The sequence below is a fragment of the Aquila chrysaetos genome, chromosome Z (assembly GCF_900496995.4).
Source record: "Aquila chrysaetos chrysaetos chromosome Z, bAquChr1.4, whole genome shotgun sequence".
Lineage (NCBI taxonomy): Eukaryota > Metazoa > Chordata > Aves > Accipitriformes > Accipitridae > Aquila > Aquila chrysaetos.
In genome coordinates this window covers 42,626,842-42,645,233 of record NC_044030.1, presented here as the reverse complement: position 1 = coordinate 42,645,233, position 18,392 = coordinate 42,626,842, and the positions used below count along the sequence as shown (strand labels likewise).

The 18,392-nt window shown below is 38.0% G+C and overlaps 1 protein-coding gene across 11 annotated transcripts in view; it reads right to left on the bottom strand.

Annotated features, from left to right (window-relative positions):
* AGTPBP1 (ATP/GTP binding carboxypeptidase 1) overlaps positions 1-18,392 on the bottom strand; it is a 77,518-nt gene that overhangs the window by 21,064 nt on the left and 38,062 nt on the right. For 7 of the 11 annotated variants that reach the window (XM_030004577.2, XM_030004575.2, XM_030004581.2 and 4 more), the window contains exons 21-25: positions 9,805-9,958; positions 8,860-9,040; positions 7,288-7,417; positions 6,791-6,922; positions 4,989-5,165 (exon numbers count right to left, since the gene is read on the bottom strand). In XM_030004577.2, coding sequence (XP_029860437.1) covers positions 4,989-5,165; positions 6,791-6,922; positions 7,288-7,417; positions 8,860-9,040; positions 9,805-9,958 — 774 coding nt within the window. The other 4 variants (XR_005931602.1, XR_003921957.2, XR_003921958.2 and 1 more) reach the window with 4 other exon arrangements.

The window sequence follows — 18,392 nt, the reverse complement described above, 5'->3', positions numbered from 1 at the left end:
AGCTGTGATCAAGTTCATTGCTATGTTCTGATGCATAAGACTATTTAAGGCAACAAAGTAACTCCTTGACACAAACACCTCTTCCCCTCCTATAAGTGACAGGCTGTATGTGTTAATTCTGAAAGCATTTATTCACACATTTAGTAATTAAAAACAACAAACAAAGTATCAAAAGCCATAGCTGTTTTCTAATTCAAATGATATACCAAGGCATTTTCCTCTACAAAGAGTATTTAGGAGGTAGAACTTATGTAATATTCTCTGAGTTTACATATGCGATAAAGCCTCCCACCAGATAATTCTACACTTTTAATTTAGCCAGCAGTGCAGTATGTAGGGACAGAACCTCTGACCTCAATTACTTTATGAAAAGAATGATAATCCAGTGTGACCCTTAACAATTATGGAATTGGCTAGTACTGACTGTATATACACTAACAAATTCAATGTCACAAGCCAGCTCAATCTACCCCTTTGCAACTTCTGTATCTCAGGAGAATTTAGAAGGATTTTAGTTTGGATCTTCTAAGCCTCTTAAGGTAAAGGGTAGTTAAAAAGGAGCTTTGACAAAACAAGCAGGGAAGCAGAACCAGGAATTGGTGGTAAGCTAAGTCATCAAGTAGGAAAACACATGAAGCAAAAAGAATGGAGTAGAAGTTTTTTTTACTAAAAGCTAAAAACCACACACACAAGCTTTGTGTATGTTGCTGCACTGACACTGTATTTTAAAATGCAAGGTTTAAAAAAAGTGTTATGCTGCTCCAGAAACGGTACAGTCCACACATTCTTCATGTACTTCTGTTTTGAACATACGCACACTTAATAAATAGAAAGATTGTGATTTTATTTTTCTTGCAAGTTCTGTTTTTTCCCCTTGGTATTCTTCATGAACAAGGTACTTTTTAGTAACAAGAAAACTAATGCTATATTCACTAAACAGTGCCATCCTCCAGCCAAATGGTACAGAAACTTGCTAGCAGTGAACAAGAGTTGGATATTTGAGTATTATTGTTAATAGTAATACTACTTACCTCTTTTATAATGCTTTTGTGCTGTAGGTTTCAAAGCACTTTATTAATAAAGGAAGAATTATCCTCACTTTACTGATGGAGAAATGGAGGCAGAGAGGGTTGAAGCGATTTGCACAGTGTCTCACAGCATGTCACTGACCCCGCTGGGAACAGAAATCAGTTTTCCTCACTCCCAGTGCAGTACCTTATCCACAGAGGCCAATTTTTTGTTTTTGTTTTGTATTTGTTTGCACATCAGTAACATTCGAAGACCCCAATCATAGCTGGGGCTCCACTATGCTAATCACAGGAAGACACAGTCCCTGCCCCAAAGAGATTAAAATAACATTAAGGACAAGAGGCAACAAGTATGCAGAAGAGGAAGGAGAAGGGTAACAGTAATCTCACTGTTACACAGGTTACTAACGTGCACAACTTGATGGTTCAGAAACTTTTCCAATCATTGTCTACATCTGTTGCTGAAGAAGTTACAGTTAGTTGGCAGATTCCTTATAAGACAGTATAATAGGAGTGCTCTAAGTTGAAAATGGACAAGAGTACAGTATAAAAGAAAGTGCAAAGACAATTGTTAGAAAGATAAATAGCGTGTGCATGTTCCACGGCTGCTATTGTCACCACAGCAGAAAGAGGATATAACTGAAGAGAGACCTAAACAGATCAGACTGAAGGTGGATTACTGTGAAACAAAGTTTGAACAATAAAGTCTGAACTTACTATGCTGAAGGGTCTACATTCTTGTGGAAAAAGTTCATGCCAAAGTCTAGATTTGCTTCTGCCATTTCTTTAAATCATAATGGAGAATGCAATACCACACAGCTGCCAAATACCAAATTTCTTAAGCCATAGTTATTCTTCCATCAGCCAAATCTCTTAATTTCCATGAAACAAGAGACACAAAGTCTGTTTCAGGAAATAATAACAAGCAGTTGCCCTAACTAATGGACCCCAGGTGAAGTCCATTTTCACAGAAGCCTTGATGACACTCCTCTTCTTGATCTTCTAATCACCTTCAACTGTTGTTATAGCACTTTTAACTGTGGCATATTGAAGTTCCTTAAGTGTTAAAGCATTGCTTTGAAGCACAAGCCACCTGGAAGTAGCTGCTTTTTTTTTTTTTTTTAAACATGCACCAAATTTCATTTGTTTTTCTTTACATTTTATACAACTGTTTCTTCTAGACAGTAACATTTTAGATGGCTGGTTGAAGTCTTCCTTACTAAGCACATCATGACAATACCTTCACATGAATAGAATGTTTCGGTGATGAACTTTGCTACCTGAAAGTAAAGATACACAACAAAGGCACAATGGACTGTGACCCCAAGCTGAGAAGAATATTCCTGTAATATGTACTTAATAAATTGAAAACAGCCATACTAAGATTTGGAGAAGTCAGTTGGACAGTAAAACATCATCTTGTTCTTCTGCTTGCTTATTCAGCAGAGGCTACAAAGATGTGATCATTTCTGATAGCTCAAAATCTAGAGACTGAAGAATCGTGGTAACTGACCAAGTTTGTTGACTGAATCCTTATCTCCTGAAGTCTTCTCTTTATGTGCACCATAAAATTGCCAGATAACAAAATCTTTTCAATTAACTTAAAAATTAAGCAATACTCCCAAATTTACTAATCTCCGATCAGGAAAGGGATTGATTTCAGGTTTCAGGTGGTTTGATTATTGAAGAAATTGTTCTTTTGTCTGGCATCTTAATTATCCTCCACAGTAGATCTTGGGAGCATCTTTTCAACTGAACATTTGCTTTTCAGTATCTTGAATCACAGATGACTGAGCAATATTTGCAGCACTAATTCTCAATGTACTACAAAGACCCCACAAAAGCAGTTAAAACAAGATTGGTTCCAGAGATAACTCTGTCACCAGGGATCCTAAATTCAGGTAAGAATTGCTAACTTCAGTTCAACAGCTTCCTGGCTGGCTATAGTGTAGCATCACTGTTGTCTGAGTAAAATAAAAAAGAGTAAAAAGAAAAACTGATGTTCTGATATTCCCCAGCTTTGGCAAAGACTCAGCATTTCTTCCACAAAGAACAGAATTGTTGAGTAATCCTCTTTGTGCTTTGAACAAAATTCAGTGACGATGCCAAACCAGAAGACTGGAAAAGTGCTTCAGACCTTTACAGTACACACAGTCCAGTCCCTCAGATCCAAAGTGTCATGTCCTTTGGGGTGGGAAGTAGGAGGGGAAGGAATTTCTACAGTTTAATTCCTCTCTGTGTTTTGAAATAACCCACTATGAAATATGTCATCTAATTCATACTGCAAGTTTATTTACAGAGTTGCTGGCCCCACTCCCTCCACACACACAAAAAAAGGATGACTGAGCCTTTTCATCTCTTTGACCTTCTCATTAGACAAATGTTGCTCTTTTCTTGTTCTGTCTAGTCACCTTGGCCTTTTAGATACATTGTCTTAGTAAGTCTGAGCATTATCATAGTGAGGAAAAAATGAAGAATCTTCCCCTATGTTCAAAGGATGACTAAGTCCTCACAAATTGCTTTATTCCAAATAAAATGAATGACAGAACGGCAATTTGATCTCATCAGCTACTTTCTATTACAGAGAGGAATGCTCTTCCCTTTTGAGTAAATGATTTTTCCACAGAATTCAGCCATTTTTTTTCCACCCTTATTGAAGAAGGGCTTTGCAGGTTAAGCATCTTGAAAGTTTGTCCACAAAGAACCTTCAATTCACCTTTCTTAAGAACTTTTGTAGCAACACTGCTAAAGCCATGAAGTTCATGTTTAAGAATTTTCTGCAAGTTTCAAAATAAGCAAGTTGGATAAGTTACCGTTTTTTAAAGGTCCATAATGATGTCATCTGAGGAATAATGGAATATTCTGACAAGAGCAGGAATAATTTTATCAATTGACAAAATTAACTCATTCATTTAGTAGTTACAGACCTAGTGAAATTCCTGCCAAAATATATTTTCCTTCTATATAGGGAGATAAGCATGGGTGTTGGAGCATATATTAATACATTAAATATACCTGGTTCCAACATTTTTTTTTTGTTCCTGCCCCCTCCCCGGCCTTGATCCCAGCCTTCTGATCCTCTTTGTCAAGCACCTTATGTGAGGCTTGTGGTCATTTTCTTGATTTGCATTCCTAAATTCTGTTTTCAAGCAGAGGAAACTGTGACTTCTTTAATGAATGTTCATTCTAAGAACTTGCTTCAATTTGTAGCTAAATTTAACCCAGTGACAGCAGTTGAAAATCAGATGTTAGGGTGGTGGTTCTCCTTTTTTTCCCCTATGAGTATTTTCTTTGAATTAAGTTTTCTGCTAGTCAGAAACTATGAACAAGGTCACCTTTTGTTTTCAAATATCCAGCCCTGTTAACACTTTTGAAGGAGACAAATTGAAAACAAGTTTTAAGTCAAGAAGTCAAAACCAACTATGATGAGTTCAGAGATGTGTAATTTGTAGTTCTGATAATCTGATATGAAAGTGTTTTGATTTATAAGCCTGTTTCTGCAGCTACACAGGAAAATCCTGTAAGGGACACTACTAAGTATCTAGTGAAGAGCCATGAACTGCCATGGTGAAGCTGAAATAGCCATTTATAAAGGAAATTTTTATTCTAGTATTGGCGTTTATTACTACCCAATTTTAATAATGTACTGGAAAGAACAGTTCTGATTTTTTTAACTACATGCATACATGCATATGTATTACAAGCAATAATTAATACTAATCTTGTTAAACCAGCCAATCAGCATAACATATTGGGGGGGGTGTTAAGTGACATATGAAGACTGTTATGCAATCTATAATATTGTAAATTATGTAATTTCACTCTAACATTAGTGTACACAGATCTTAGAAGAGTTTTAGAAGTTTAAAGCAAGCAAGCAAGTGGGGTTATACAACAAGATACCAATGCAAATGGAAGAAATTATAAAGCAAGAACAGTTTAACAGATGTATTTTCTTACCTTATATTTGCCCTGGTCACATCCACATAACGTGCTTTCCATTGTGTAGCTCCTTTGTACTCCTATCTCTCTCCAGACAACAACTCTCGCTGTTGATTCCTTGGACCTTTCCACTACAAAGCTGCAGCTGCCCATGCAGAATGCTGGGGCAGTTTGACTCAGGATCTTGGGCAGTGCCTGCAGGACAGCAATTTGAGAAATACAGTGATTCTTTTATTTCACTTATGGAAGCAGGGGGGGAGGGGAATATGCAATCACAAACTGTTACCAAAAAAATTGCTGCAATTTGAATTAAAAGAACAAGAATGAAAGCATTTCTCCATCTTGAGTTTTCAAAACCCAGTGTGTGTTCAAGTGACAACAGGTTTGCTATTTCCTGCTTATTAAAATACTCGTTTTTCAGACTCAATCACTAAAATTGTTAGTCATGTGGGTAAGAAACAGGATACAAAAGAGTTCTTCAGGTGATCACCATCTCCTAATTCACCGAGCTAACTTTGCTCAAATTAAGTGTACTACATACACCATATAATTAATTTAATTCAGTTTCAGACTGTTTCAACAATCCAATCTGCAGACCTAACACAGGCACTATTTTATTAATACATAAAAATCGCTCATACTCAACACAGCACTAGGTGCATGTCTAACTTCAAGAACGTGAATCAAAGTTCAATATAATGGTTTACATGACAGCTTTGGAAAAAGACAAGAAACAGTTAGGTATTTGACTAATGCTAAATGACTACATTCTTTCCAGCTTTTATTTGTATCAGTTAAGCCAAAACACATGACCACTTTGAATTTACTATTTCAGTAGTACATATACGATTATTGGGATAAGCTTGCCCAAACATTTCAAGTCTGCCTTTTTGAAACCAAAAGGCTTTTTCCCGCAACTCTTATTGACTAGTCTTCTGTGTGCTATGGTATTGCAGGCTGAAGTGACAAAACCCCATAAAAACGTGTTGAGCAGCAGACTTGAACAGCATTGAACTCAGCATCCAGGAAATTGCACAAGAAAATCAAGGAGAGAGAGATTTTTTTTTTTTTTTTAAGTGAGGGAAATTTGAGAAAAAAATCCGAAAATATCTGCACTCATTTACACTCACCGATACATAACAACCGTTTTGTCGTCCGTTCACATGCTTCTCAAGCTTAACTCTCTGCATCTCCTCAAAAAACCACGGGGTTTGGATGCATTAGGCTGCACAGATTTGCAGTTGCCACAAGGCGGCAGTGGAGTTACACAAAAGAAAGAATGTAATTCTTTAAATCCTTCGGAATTTTTGAAAGCTTATACAATGCAGTGGATGCTGTTTGTGCAAGTTTATTATGTATATTTATTAGGGCCACATGCCTTAACTACACATCTTTACAAGAGGAACTTTGCCTATTTCCATACACAAAAATGAGTATTTCTCAGAGCAATTCAGTATTTTTTATTTTCTTGTTGCTAGAATATTGTTTACCATGCTTAAATGACTCTTTTTTCATCCAGTAATTATAAATGCACAGAAGCATATTTTCCATGTATTTACTATCATGGTGATGTTGAACACGGAAAAGCATGTATTGGTACAAAGACCCCCAAAAATAAAGCACTCCACTGCTGTGTTAGTATACAATGATTAAAGCTCTCAAAATACTTTGAAGTACACTCACAAACTAAAAAGAGATCGTTCTAAATAAGTCTGCTTATGCTTTAAAGTCACTATGCGCCCAGAATAATATTGGGAAGTTATTTGAAAAGTATATTCCAAATTCATGCCAAGTGAAAAAGGCACAAATACTAAACTTACCCTGTAACCAGGGTCTTCAATCAGGTCACAAGAGGCGGCATTAACATTTGTGTGCCACATTGTCTCTTTGATGCTGCAGCCATACATAAACACATTCTTTTTACGAGAGTGACCATGATAATCGCAGTAGACCTACAATAAATCATTTGGTAAAATAAGCCAAGGCATATGGAATTTACATTTTATAAAAGTAATAGAAGGACAAACAAAAATTTTTATTTGTACCATTGAAAGCTCCAAAGAATTGGGAAATACAACTCCTTATATAACTAACTTGTGCATTAAGACAAAAAACGTAGGATTCATCTAAGGAAGGTTTAACTTTCTACCCTAGCAAAGGAAACAGATTTACATCTAAAAGTCTGCAGAAGACCAGTTCTCCAAGTCAGCTTTAAGTGTGACACAGTTTACGAGACCGTATTAAAATGTTTACTTTACAGACTAGCTACATAGGCAAGGTTAAAAAGATTCAGAATTGCTTACACACACATACTCACCAAAGGTAAACGTTTTATAGCAGCCAGATATTGCAGTAACCCTTTAGCATGGTAAATAGTGGGATGCAGATCTGGATTTGGATTTTGCCACTGTCTGTTTAAATCTTCTCCACTTAAAGAGCAACGGTGGCTATTGTGGGGGGGTGGAAAAACGCATGATGTAGTCTGTATTATCATACTTTTAAATAAGCCTCCCCCCCACCTCAAGTTTTCCTCATCACCACTGCTCCTTTGGAAGGAGTCTGGTATGAAACAAACTTCAGTTTTCTAATGTGCCAAATAATAGAAGTGCTTGGGGTTTTTTAAGTTATGTCACAGAAAAACTAAAAATAAGTTAGAAGTAGCTTCTTAAAGGAAGTCAATTGTAATCTTGCTTATTTGCTGTTGAAACTGAAGGCTTATGATCCTATTCAAATGCTAGTTCAAAATCAGTAATTTTGAATATATTGTATCCCTACAGTTTTGGTGTCTTGACTTCTGTAATACAAAGACTAATGTCAACCAGAATTCTGAGACTTGAAACATGAAGTTATTAGGAGACAAGTAGCTGTGAGAAAAACAAGACAGACAAAAAAAACCAAAACCAATCAAAAAAAACCAGCAAACAAAGATCGATCATCTCTGTATTCTGTCAACTATCAGCAAGAACTTTTAAACCTGCAGAAATTCATGTTCATGCAGTCATCTTCAGCACATTTGTCTTTAGCTTGTGTCTGCTGGGACAGATTTCTCAACTGTCCCTGTATTAAACTTTCACTTGTATTCTGAATTATTTAATTCCAGGTATTCTGTTATATACATGCTTTTACTTATATAAAGACAGGGTTCTACTCAAATCCATAATAGGTTTGATTTTCATTATTTTATTTACAAAACCTTTTAAAATACTACACATATCTAGGAAAGAAGGAACTGTAGAATCACCATACAAAAATTTCCATTTTATATGAACTTCCTGTAAATATAGACTGCTGAATGCTTACTCATAGCAGTATCAAAAGGTTCTGAAATATCCCTTAAATTTATTAAGAAAAGCGGTAGTAAGTGAAAGAATTACTATCAATAACTTGAAATCAGGATACTCTTACCCTTTCTCTTGCACACCTATTAACTTTCCACCTTTTAAAATAACATTTGACAACAGCCATTTCCCTAAGATACAAGACTGTTCTTTTTCATGAGAACAATGAACTTGTTTAGCTTTTCCTAAAAGCAGCTGTGCTCTCATATAACACTGGACACCTATCTAAGACTGTAGTTCAAAGACAATTAAAATGCCATGACAAATCACCTAGGAATGATTATCATACATGAACAACTGAAGATACTTTTTATAAAACTGAAATTCATGGAACGATACATCTGCCCTTAAAAAGCCAAAAAATGGAAAAGTCCTAGCCACTTTTAAGTGGTTTTTTTTGTTTTGTTTGGTTTTTTTTTTTTCATATTAAGTATTACATTTGTATGTTTCTGGGATTAGTTTAGGTTTGGGGCAGGGGGTGTTTTTTTAAGATAACAGATGCAAAGACTTAGAAGTACAGATTACATACTTGTGAGTAAACTTATGCTTACTTTCCATTGATGACACCATCTGGATTGAGCATAGGAATAATTTTGAAAATATAAGATTCTCGTAAACATTGGGCACTTGGATTATTGCTCATAAGGTATTCCAGTGTTCCCTTCATAACCCAGCTTGCATTAGTCTCTCCAGGATGTACACGAGCAGATAGGAAAACATAAGGACGATTCCCTAGAAGAAGTATGCATAGAAGTTGCAAAATATGATTCAAGCTAAGTAACCAGATCGTTAATTGAAAAAAGAGGCAATAGCCAGCTTCATTTATTACAATGCAAAATACAGTATTTGGGAGTTGAGTATTATTGAGTATCAGTATTATTGATAGATCTTGCCAGAATATTATTATAAGGACTGCTCATTACAGAACTGTCACAATGGAGCTTTCAATTCAATCAGACAATTACACAGTCACAACTAGTTAGAGCTGGCAATTATGATATGACGACTTTGATGGCTTTTTTTCCAATAGGCAAGAAAAATACGGGGGTGGAGGAACAGACCAGGAATGCTGTCATAACTAAAGTTCACTTCAAATTGCAGTAGCTTAGATACTGGCTTTATAAAAGATTTTTTGACAAGCAAATAACCTGAGCATTTGGGGAAAAAAGTTAGTCAGAAGTCAGGTGTTCTTTTCCAAGAATTGTTGTCTGCAAAATGTAACACAGAAAAGTATCTAGCAACTAGGTTAAAATATATTAATATATATATACTCTTATATATCCAGATATAAATATCCTTATTTAGGATATTTAGGATTAAATATTATTTAATACAAAGCAAATCCTGAACATTGACACCTCCTAATTTCAGGAAATACATTAACCTTATTGTACATTGTAAAAATAAAAATGTAAAACAGTTAATACTAAATTTTTTTCATGAAGAGCTAGTTTTACATTATTTTCCATTGATGAAGAAAAAAAATTCGTACTTACTGAACTGACAGATATGTTCATAGTAATTGGACTCTGGCATGGCTGTAATAGTGACTAAGGGACAAGTGTTGCCAGCCAGGGTCTCACAGAGAACGTCTTGTCGAAAATATATCTGTTGAGGGTTGTGCATAGATTCCAGCTTCTGAAGATGCATCTTCATCCCAAAAATAATGAAAAAATACTTCAAATCTTTTGCAGTCACATATCACAGCATATTCCACAAGTACTATTTAATCAATCTTTCTTTTTGTTGTTCTAAACAATGTTCAAGTTTCCATCATAATTTTGACCATGAAATACCATTCTCTACTTCTCTGACTGACTGAATAATTCTCTATGAAGAATCTGTTTTTCCATCTGCTTCAAGGAAGATGAAGGCACAGAAGGTACATTATTTTCTACCAGATGATACAGTAAGGCTATGTGGAGGGTAAGAACTTCTGCTTCACTAAGGTTAGCTGATCAGGGACCTTTTTCAGTACAAAAGGAGATACCAAAGGGAGAAGCAACAGACAGGAACAAACAAACAATCCTGGTAGATGAAACATAACTGAAGCAATAGCAAAGACCAAAGTCTCAAGTCTCTAACTGATTCTCTAACTGATAGGCCATTAAGAATCTACAGGCAAAGCTTTGGAGAGGGCCACCTGAGGAACAAGGAAGAAACAAGAGGAACACAAGGATGTGGGATATTCAACGGGGGCCTATGGGACTATACAAAACTTATGCACCTGATCCCTACAGTCTGCCTTTAGCTATTGTTGGAAAATAACTCAGAGATTTAGAACAGTCTGACAGGCAGGACAGTCTGAACCTCCCCTTTGCTCTCCATTAGGATGCATCCTGAAATACTGGAATAAGTTTGGTGGGGATCTCCTAACAAAGAGAAAATTAAAAGAATACCTCAGTCAATGGTGGCCAATGTATAAACTGGATGATGGGGAAAAATGGCCAGGGATGGGGACTTTGAATTATAATACTATTTTGCAACTCATGTTATTTTGCAGAAGACAGGATAAATGGGATGAGATCCCATATGTGGATTTGTTTTTTTTCTTTAAGAAATGATCACAAAATAAGAAAAAAAGTGTAAATCGTTGATATTGGATTCAAATGTTTTGATGCTGACAGAGGATAAAAAGAACTTGCCTCGCTATTGTTCTGCCTGTAGTATTGGGAAGAGGTATTTGAAAGTGGACAGTGAAGAAGAGGATGTGCAACTGATTGTTTCCCCAGGAAGAGACCAGGACAGTGTAATTGAAAATAGGGAGAGAAGCAGTGAAGTAAGCTAGGGATTTAGTCCTATTGCAGGTAAAACTTGGGCACAGCAGAATCCTGTGATTCAGGCTCTGTTATGCCAGGTGGCGGGGCCGGATGGAATGCCTGTGTATGTGAAAGTCCCTTTTTCAACCTCAGATTTAATGAATTGGAAGGAGTCTGCTGGATCATATCGAAAAAAATCCAGAAAACATGTATCGGGCATTTCAAATGATAATTGAGAATCACAACCCAGATTGGAAGGATATACAGGTGTTACTTAATACTTTACTTCTCCCTGAGGAAAAGAGAGTGGTGTTGGAAAAAGCTTAGGAAGAAAATACAAAATTGAATAACAGAGACGGTCCAGAACGTTTTGTGCTGACACAAGAACCTGACTAGAATCTTAATTTGGGAGCGGGACGGCTAATGATTAAGCAGTATCAACAGTTGATTCTATATAGAGTGAAACATGGAGTCCCCAGACCCAAAAAACTCACAAAGCTGTATCAGGTAGCACAGGGTAAAAATGAGGACCCATCTGCTTTTTGTGAAAGATTGTGCAAAACGGCTCAGAAATGGACTGATTTAGATGCAAAGGAGGCGGCTAACAAAGTAACATTTACCACCTTGTTTGTGTGGCAGTCAGCAGCAGACATAAGAAGGAAGCTGCAAAAGGTAGATGGTATGTCAGAAATTACTATCTCAATTGATTGAGATTGCTCATAAGGTGTATAATAACAGAGAAGAGTTAGAAAAAAAAGAAAAACGAAAGGAAAAACTAAAAGATCAGAAGCAAAATGCTGTAATTTTGGCGGCTGCATTCACCCAAGTGCAAACCTCATTTCAGGGAAGAGGTTTTCTGAGAGGACAAGGGCATGACAGAGGACAGAAAGCAGGAGGAAATATAGGGAGTAGAATCCCTTTAAGGAAAGATCAGTGTGCAATTTGTAAGGAAAAGGGACATTGGAAAAAAGAGTGTTCAAAGAAACAACTAACTAATAGGACACCCGCATCTGTACCCATTCTGGAGGCAGACCGGTTTATAAATGGTACAGGAGATTCAGATTGATGGGGACGAGGGGTTGAGAAATTAAGTTTCCCCAGCTGAACTCCTGGTTTCAGTTAAGCTGGGGAATGAGACAGTTAAATTTCTAGTCAATACAGGAGCAATATTCTGTACTAAATAGTTGTAAAGGACCTATGAGTAAATTCTCTATGTCAGTGATTGCTGCCACGGGAAAATGGGAAATCGGACCTTTCTTTCAACCAATTAAGTGTGAAAGTGGAAACAAAGTATTACACATGAATTTTTGTATATGCCAGAATGTCCCCTACATTGGGAAGGGATTTATTGAATAAATTGGGAGCACAAATAACTTTTGATCCGAATAAAGTCTGAGTATATATTCTGCAAAATAACGCCTGGGAGGCACAAGTATATGTGTTACAGGAATTGTCAGAAACAAAGAATGTTGAAAATATGGAAGGACAAATTGAAGCCCCCTCTGAAATCATGAATGCAGTGATTTCTTTTGTCTGGCCAACTGAGAAACCTGGAAGAGCCAAATCAGCAGAACTGGTGAAAGTGGAACTGAAACCGGGAGCGAAGCCAGTAAGACAAAAACAATACCCCATGCAATTGGAAGCTCAGGTTGGACTAGAGCCTATAATTAATAATTTTTAAAAATATGGGCTGTTGCGAGAGTGTCAGTCTGAATGTAATACCTCGATCTTGCCTGTTAAAAAGTCACATTCACAGGAGTATTGGTTAGTACAAGATCTAAGAACTATTAATCAAATAGTGATTGATGTACATCCAGTGGCACCTAACACACTCTGTTAACAACGATAGTTGATTCAAATGTTTATGTTACAGTGTTGGACTTAAAAGACACTTTCTTTTGCATTCCATTGGATGAACAAAGTCAGAAACTGTTTGCCTTTGAGTGGGAGAGCCCTGTAATGGGATGCAAAATGCAGTTATGCTGGACGGTGCTTCCTCAAGGATTCAAAAATAGTCCTACAATTTTTGGTAACGTATTGGCAAAAGAACTGCAACAATGGCAAGGTAAAAAGTCTCCCACTACCTTGCTACAATACGTAGATGATATCTTGTTGGGAGCAGACGTGGCTGAAGAATGCAAAGAGACAACTATTGATTTATTGAACTTTCTAGGATTAGCAGGATAAAAAGTGTCACAAAAGAAAGCACAAATTATGCGGAAAAATGTGATTTATCTTGGATCTGAAATATCCCAATGAGAAAGGAAACTAGTGGTTGAGAGAAAAGAGGCGATTTGCCAAATCGCTTCCCCCCCCCCCCCACCCCCCCCCCATCAATAGAGAACTCGGGCGATTTCTGGGAATGGCCAGATGGTGTCACCTGTGGATACCTAATTTTGGATTAATGGCTAAACCTTTGTATGAAGCTGTTAAGAGACCAGGATTTGATGAAATAAAAATCACCCTTATGAGTGCTCCTGCCTTAGGCCTTCCGAATTTAACACAACCTTTTGAACTTTATGTACATGAGAGGGGACATGAGGCACTGGGAGTGCTTGCACAATATTGCTCCAACAGGAAGATATAGCACTGAAAGTGTCCAGTGCCCTGAATCCGGCATCATTATTACCTCTACATGATAAGGAGGGATTGGCACATGATTGTCTACAAACTATTGAACAAGTGTACTCTAGTCGTTCAGACTTGAAGGATACTCCTTTACAGGATCCTGACTAGGAGCTATTCAACTGATGGAAGTAGCTTCGTTGTGAGAGGAGAATAGAAGGCTGGATATGCTGTTGTTACTTAAGAAGAAGAAATAGAAGCAAAACCACTGCCAGTGAATACATCTGCTCAAAGGGCTGAATTAATTGCTTTAACTTGAACCTTGGAATTATCCAAAGGAAAACGAGTTAATATATATACTGATTCAAAATATGCCTTTGGTGTAACATATGTTTATGGTGCAATCTGGAAAGAAAGAGGATAGTTACCTTCACAAGAAAACCCTGTAAAATACAGCAAAGAAATTATGAATCTTCTTGAAGCAGTTTATAAACCTAGAGAAACAGAAGTAATACACTGCAAAGCACATCAATCTGGACCAACTGATGTGATTAAAGGAAGTTGAAAAGCACATGAGGCTCAAAAAGAATTGCTCCATCAGCAACAATGGCAACTCTAGTTCGAAAAAGAATTTTAAAAACTGACACTCAAATATACAGAAAAGGAAAACAAGCTGGCTGAATTGTTAGAGTGTATAAAGACTGCCGAAGGATGGTGGGTAACAACAATTGGACAATGTGTTGTGACTCCACATATAATGAAGGAACTAATGGAACAAACACATAAGGGTACGCATATGGGGACTCAGGCTTTAACTGTAACAGTGAAGAGATATGCTGTAGGGATTAATATGATGCTGATTGCCAAAAGTGTTAACACAATGATGTGAGATTTGTGCCAAAAATAACCCTAAGATCCAAAGAAGACTCCCTCCCAGAGAGGTAAGAAGTTTTATGCCTGGGGAATATTAACAAATTGCTTTTTCTGAATTACCTAATTGTAATGGATATAAGTATTTGCTAGTAATTGTTCATACTGTTTCAGGATAGCCTGAAGCTTTCCCATGTCACACCAGTAAGGCAAAAGAAGTGGTAGAAATTTTTTTGAAGGAAATTATACCAAGATCTGGGGTACCAGAAGGGTTTTCTTCAGATCGAGGACCTCACTTTCTTGCAGAAATAGTTCAAGAGGTGTCAAGGCTTTTACAAATCAAGTGGGATTTACATACTCCATGGAGACCACAGTCCAGTGAAAAAGTAGAAAGGATGAATCAGACAATAAAGAGACAGATTGGAAAATTATGTCAGGAAACTCAGATGAAATGGATGTAAGTTTTACCTCTAGCATTAATAAAAATTAGAATAACTTTTAGAGTTAGAGAAGGGATTAGTTCATTTGAAACTTTGTATGGGAAACCTTACACTATAAATGTAACAGGAAAAGAAACCCAGAAGCACCTTAAGGGTGATCAAATTTTAAGTGATTATCTCTTGTCTATGGCAAGAGTTCTTGCTTTTCTCCACAGGTACGTCCAACTGAGAGCTCCTGTGCCTTTGGATTCACCTGTACATCCATTTAAGCCAGGAGATCAGGTATATCTACGGACCTGGAAAGAGGAGCCATTGACAGGAAAGTGGAGGGGACCTTACCTTGTGCTACTGACTACAAGTGCTGCTATGAAACTTCAAGGAATTCATTCCTGGATTCATTACACCCGAATAAAGGTGGCCCCTCCAAAGATATGGGAAGTTGAACAAATACAACCTTTGAAGTTAAAAATACGCAGAGACACTTGGATTCATATTAGATCAGTTTTACATTCAGAGTGTATACAATGAAAAATTTTCTTGGATTGTCTTTTAGGAATAACATTAATACTGTTCTTATGGTTTTTAAACAGGTACACTACTTTTTTAAAGCCTAGCGATGAAAGAAATATGGTGGTTATTTTTTCTCATCTTCACAAATCAGACAATTAAAGGGAACCAGGAAAGATGCTCTGAGTCTTGGAATCACAATCTTCATTTGAAAATGACTGAAAAAGCTGAGTAGCAGCTAATCAAACAAGTTGCTGGGTATGGACCCATTTTCTGGAATATAGTGATAGGGGAGTACACTTAGTGGGAATACTAATGCCTTTTAATACGTCCTGGAATAATCTGTGGATAAACCCAAAATTCACAAGAAAGAATGAAACTGACCTTCAAACTTGGGATATAGGGGATCCCAATCTTTTAGATGTTAAATGTGTGACAACAAATAAGACTAGGTCATCTAGTAATGTTGCAGTAGTACATTACCCATATTGTGATTGGTCAACACAATTACAAAGGAAGAAACAGCAGGATGGCTATTGGATATTCCAAAAAGTAGTGGGTGGTATCGGTTATGTGGGAATAAAGCACGAAAGGCCCCGCCTCCCAATCGGTCAGGAACTTGCACTTTGGATGCAATTGTTCCTAATGTAACAGTAATAAATGAGATCAAGGCAGGATTATGGGTACGAACATACATGAAAAGACATTGAAGAAGCCACAACCCATTAATCAATTGCCCTACCGCCTTCCATTCATTTGCGAGATGGTTCCTCCCTTCTTTAGAAGTTAGTGAACTTGAAGGCAATACTGAATTTCTACCCTTATTGAGAAAATAGGGAATGAGACTTCTGATGCCATTAAGGCTCTACAAGAAGAGATGTCCGAGGCTGCTAATAAAGCCATTCAGAACAGGATGGCATCAGATATGTTGTTAGCTTCTCAAGGAGGTGTACGTACGGTAATTAACACCAGCTGCTGTATATACGTAGATCAGAGTGGAAGAATTGCTACTGATTTGAATGAAATTTGGCAACAAACTAAGATCTTACCCAAAATTCAGAAGGATGATACACCTTTAGGATCTGAAGAGATTTGGAGATGGTTAACTTCCCGGTACCCTGATTTAAGCTTTTGGCTCAAGAGATTGTTGACATTATTGATAGTAATCTTGTTAGCTTCTGTGTGTTTACACGTACTTCTACAATGCACATGTAGGTGTAGCTTGGCAGCAAGCAACTTGATGCAGAAATGAGACTCATCTAAGGAATACCCTTAGACAAGTCTCAAAGGGGGGAATTGTTGGAGAATAACTCAGAGACTTAGAACAGTCTATTTTGTGCAAGCTGTATTTTGTATATATCAAATTAACAAGTAAGGCCGTAATCAGAAAAACACACACTTGGCATTCATAGAGTAAGGACACCCTGGAACAATTAGGCCTTGATGTTTTGAGGATGTTTCGTGTGCATTGCCCACTTGGCGAGAATACTCAAGGTCCATCAGAGAGAAAAGAAACATGAAAGATAATTGGACCTAAGAAATGTAGAAAGTAACTGATAAAAAGAAATATCCTGCCCTGGAAGGTGCCAAAGGCTGGATGATTGACAAGAAGCATGAACTGGGGGAAAGGTAAAGGTGGCAGGGGGAGATTGTGACCACCAACTCAGTTCCAGGCTGGAAAAACTTGCCCCCCCCCCCCCCCCACCTGTGAGGAAAATGCATGCCTATCTACATAGCAAGCGAGGCTAATTTAAATATAACTAGTCAGTAGATGAGATGGTGACTACTAACCAATGAACGTGATTTTAGGCAGATTTTTACTAATCATGTAACAGAATAAATACATTGTTTTTCTTTGGTGTGGTGTGCTAGCTTTGTGGAATTGCCACCTACCACCCATCTTTGCACAAATATGAAATAAATAATGTGTCTCCCTAGTGTGTGATTATTGGGTGGTTGCACACCAGGAAACAAATCCGCTTTTCAGACAACACTATCTCTCTGTGCAGCCTCACTCTCTAGCCCATGCATGCAAATGCTGTGTGGACTAGGTGCAACTAACAAGACAGGTGTGAGTGCATTTGGGGTCAGCAACTGGAGTGAGCAAGGGTCTCAGCATCAGCAAGTAGTTGGAGAGGCCACACACAGGCATCTCTGTGGGCACCACAGACTTTGTGTCCAAAGTGCCAGCTACTGTTGGGATTGAAGTGAGCGGACTTGGTGCCAGCAGCTGGACCTGTAGGCAGCGTAGGCACCCTTTGGTCCGTGGTGTCAGCAGCAGAAGCGAGAGGGGGTCTCAGTGCCAGCTACTGGAGTGGGTAAGGGTCTTGGTGTCCAGTCACTGGGGCAAGAACAGCATGTGTCCCAAAACCAGCTAGTGGGATGATAAGGATGAGTGAAGGAAGGGAGGGTATCTCAGTGCCAGCACCTAGAGTAGTAACATGGGTTACAAACCCATGTCCCTGGTACCAGCTGCCGGGGACAGGGGGCAAGCATATGCATATTCCCTGAAGCTAGTGTGCATGGTGGGGTACATGTACGATTTGCTGGCAAACTTAGAGGTGGGCTACCCAGTGAGTATGAGGCCCCAGGCCAAGGCAGGGGTATCAGGTGGGCAGAGTCCATGCTGGCATCTGGGGGGAACTCCAAGTGTGGGGTACCTGTGAGACGAGCGTGCAAGTGCACGCATCTGTCTGCTAGTGAGCATCAGGCGGGACTAACCTTCAAGTTGGAGGCCTGCACAGCAGGTAAGAGAGGTCAGCATCCAGGCAGGGGTATGGCATGGATGGGCCATGTCAGTCATCCACAAATGTGCATGTGATTCTAGAGAGTGGATGGGTGTGTATTTTTACTAGTGAACAGCAATCCTTACCAGCTAGAGAGGACAAAAGGGAATTGGGTGTTTGCAGTTATCTTTTAAGCAAGTCCTAGTAGTGTTACACA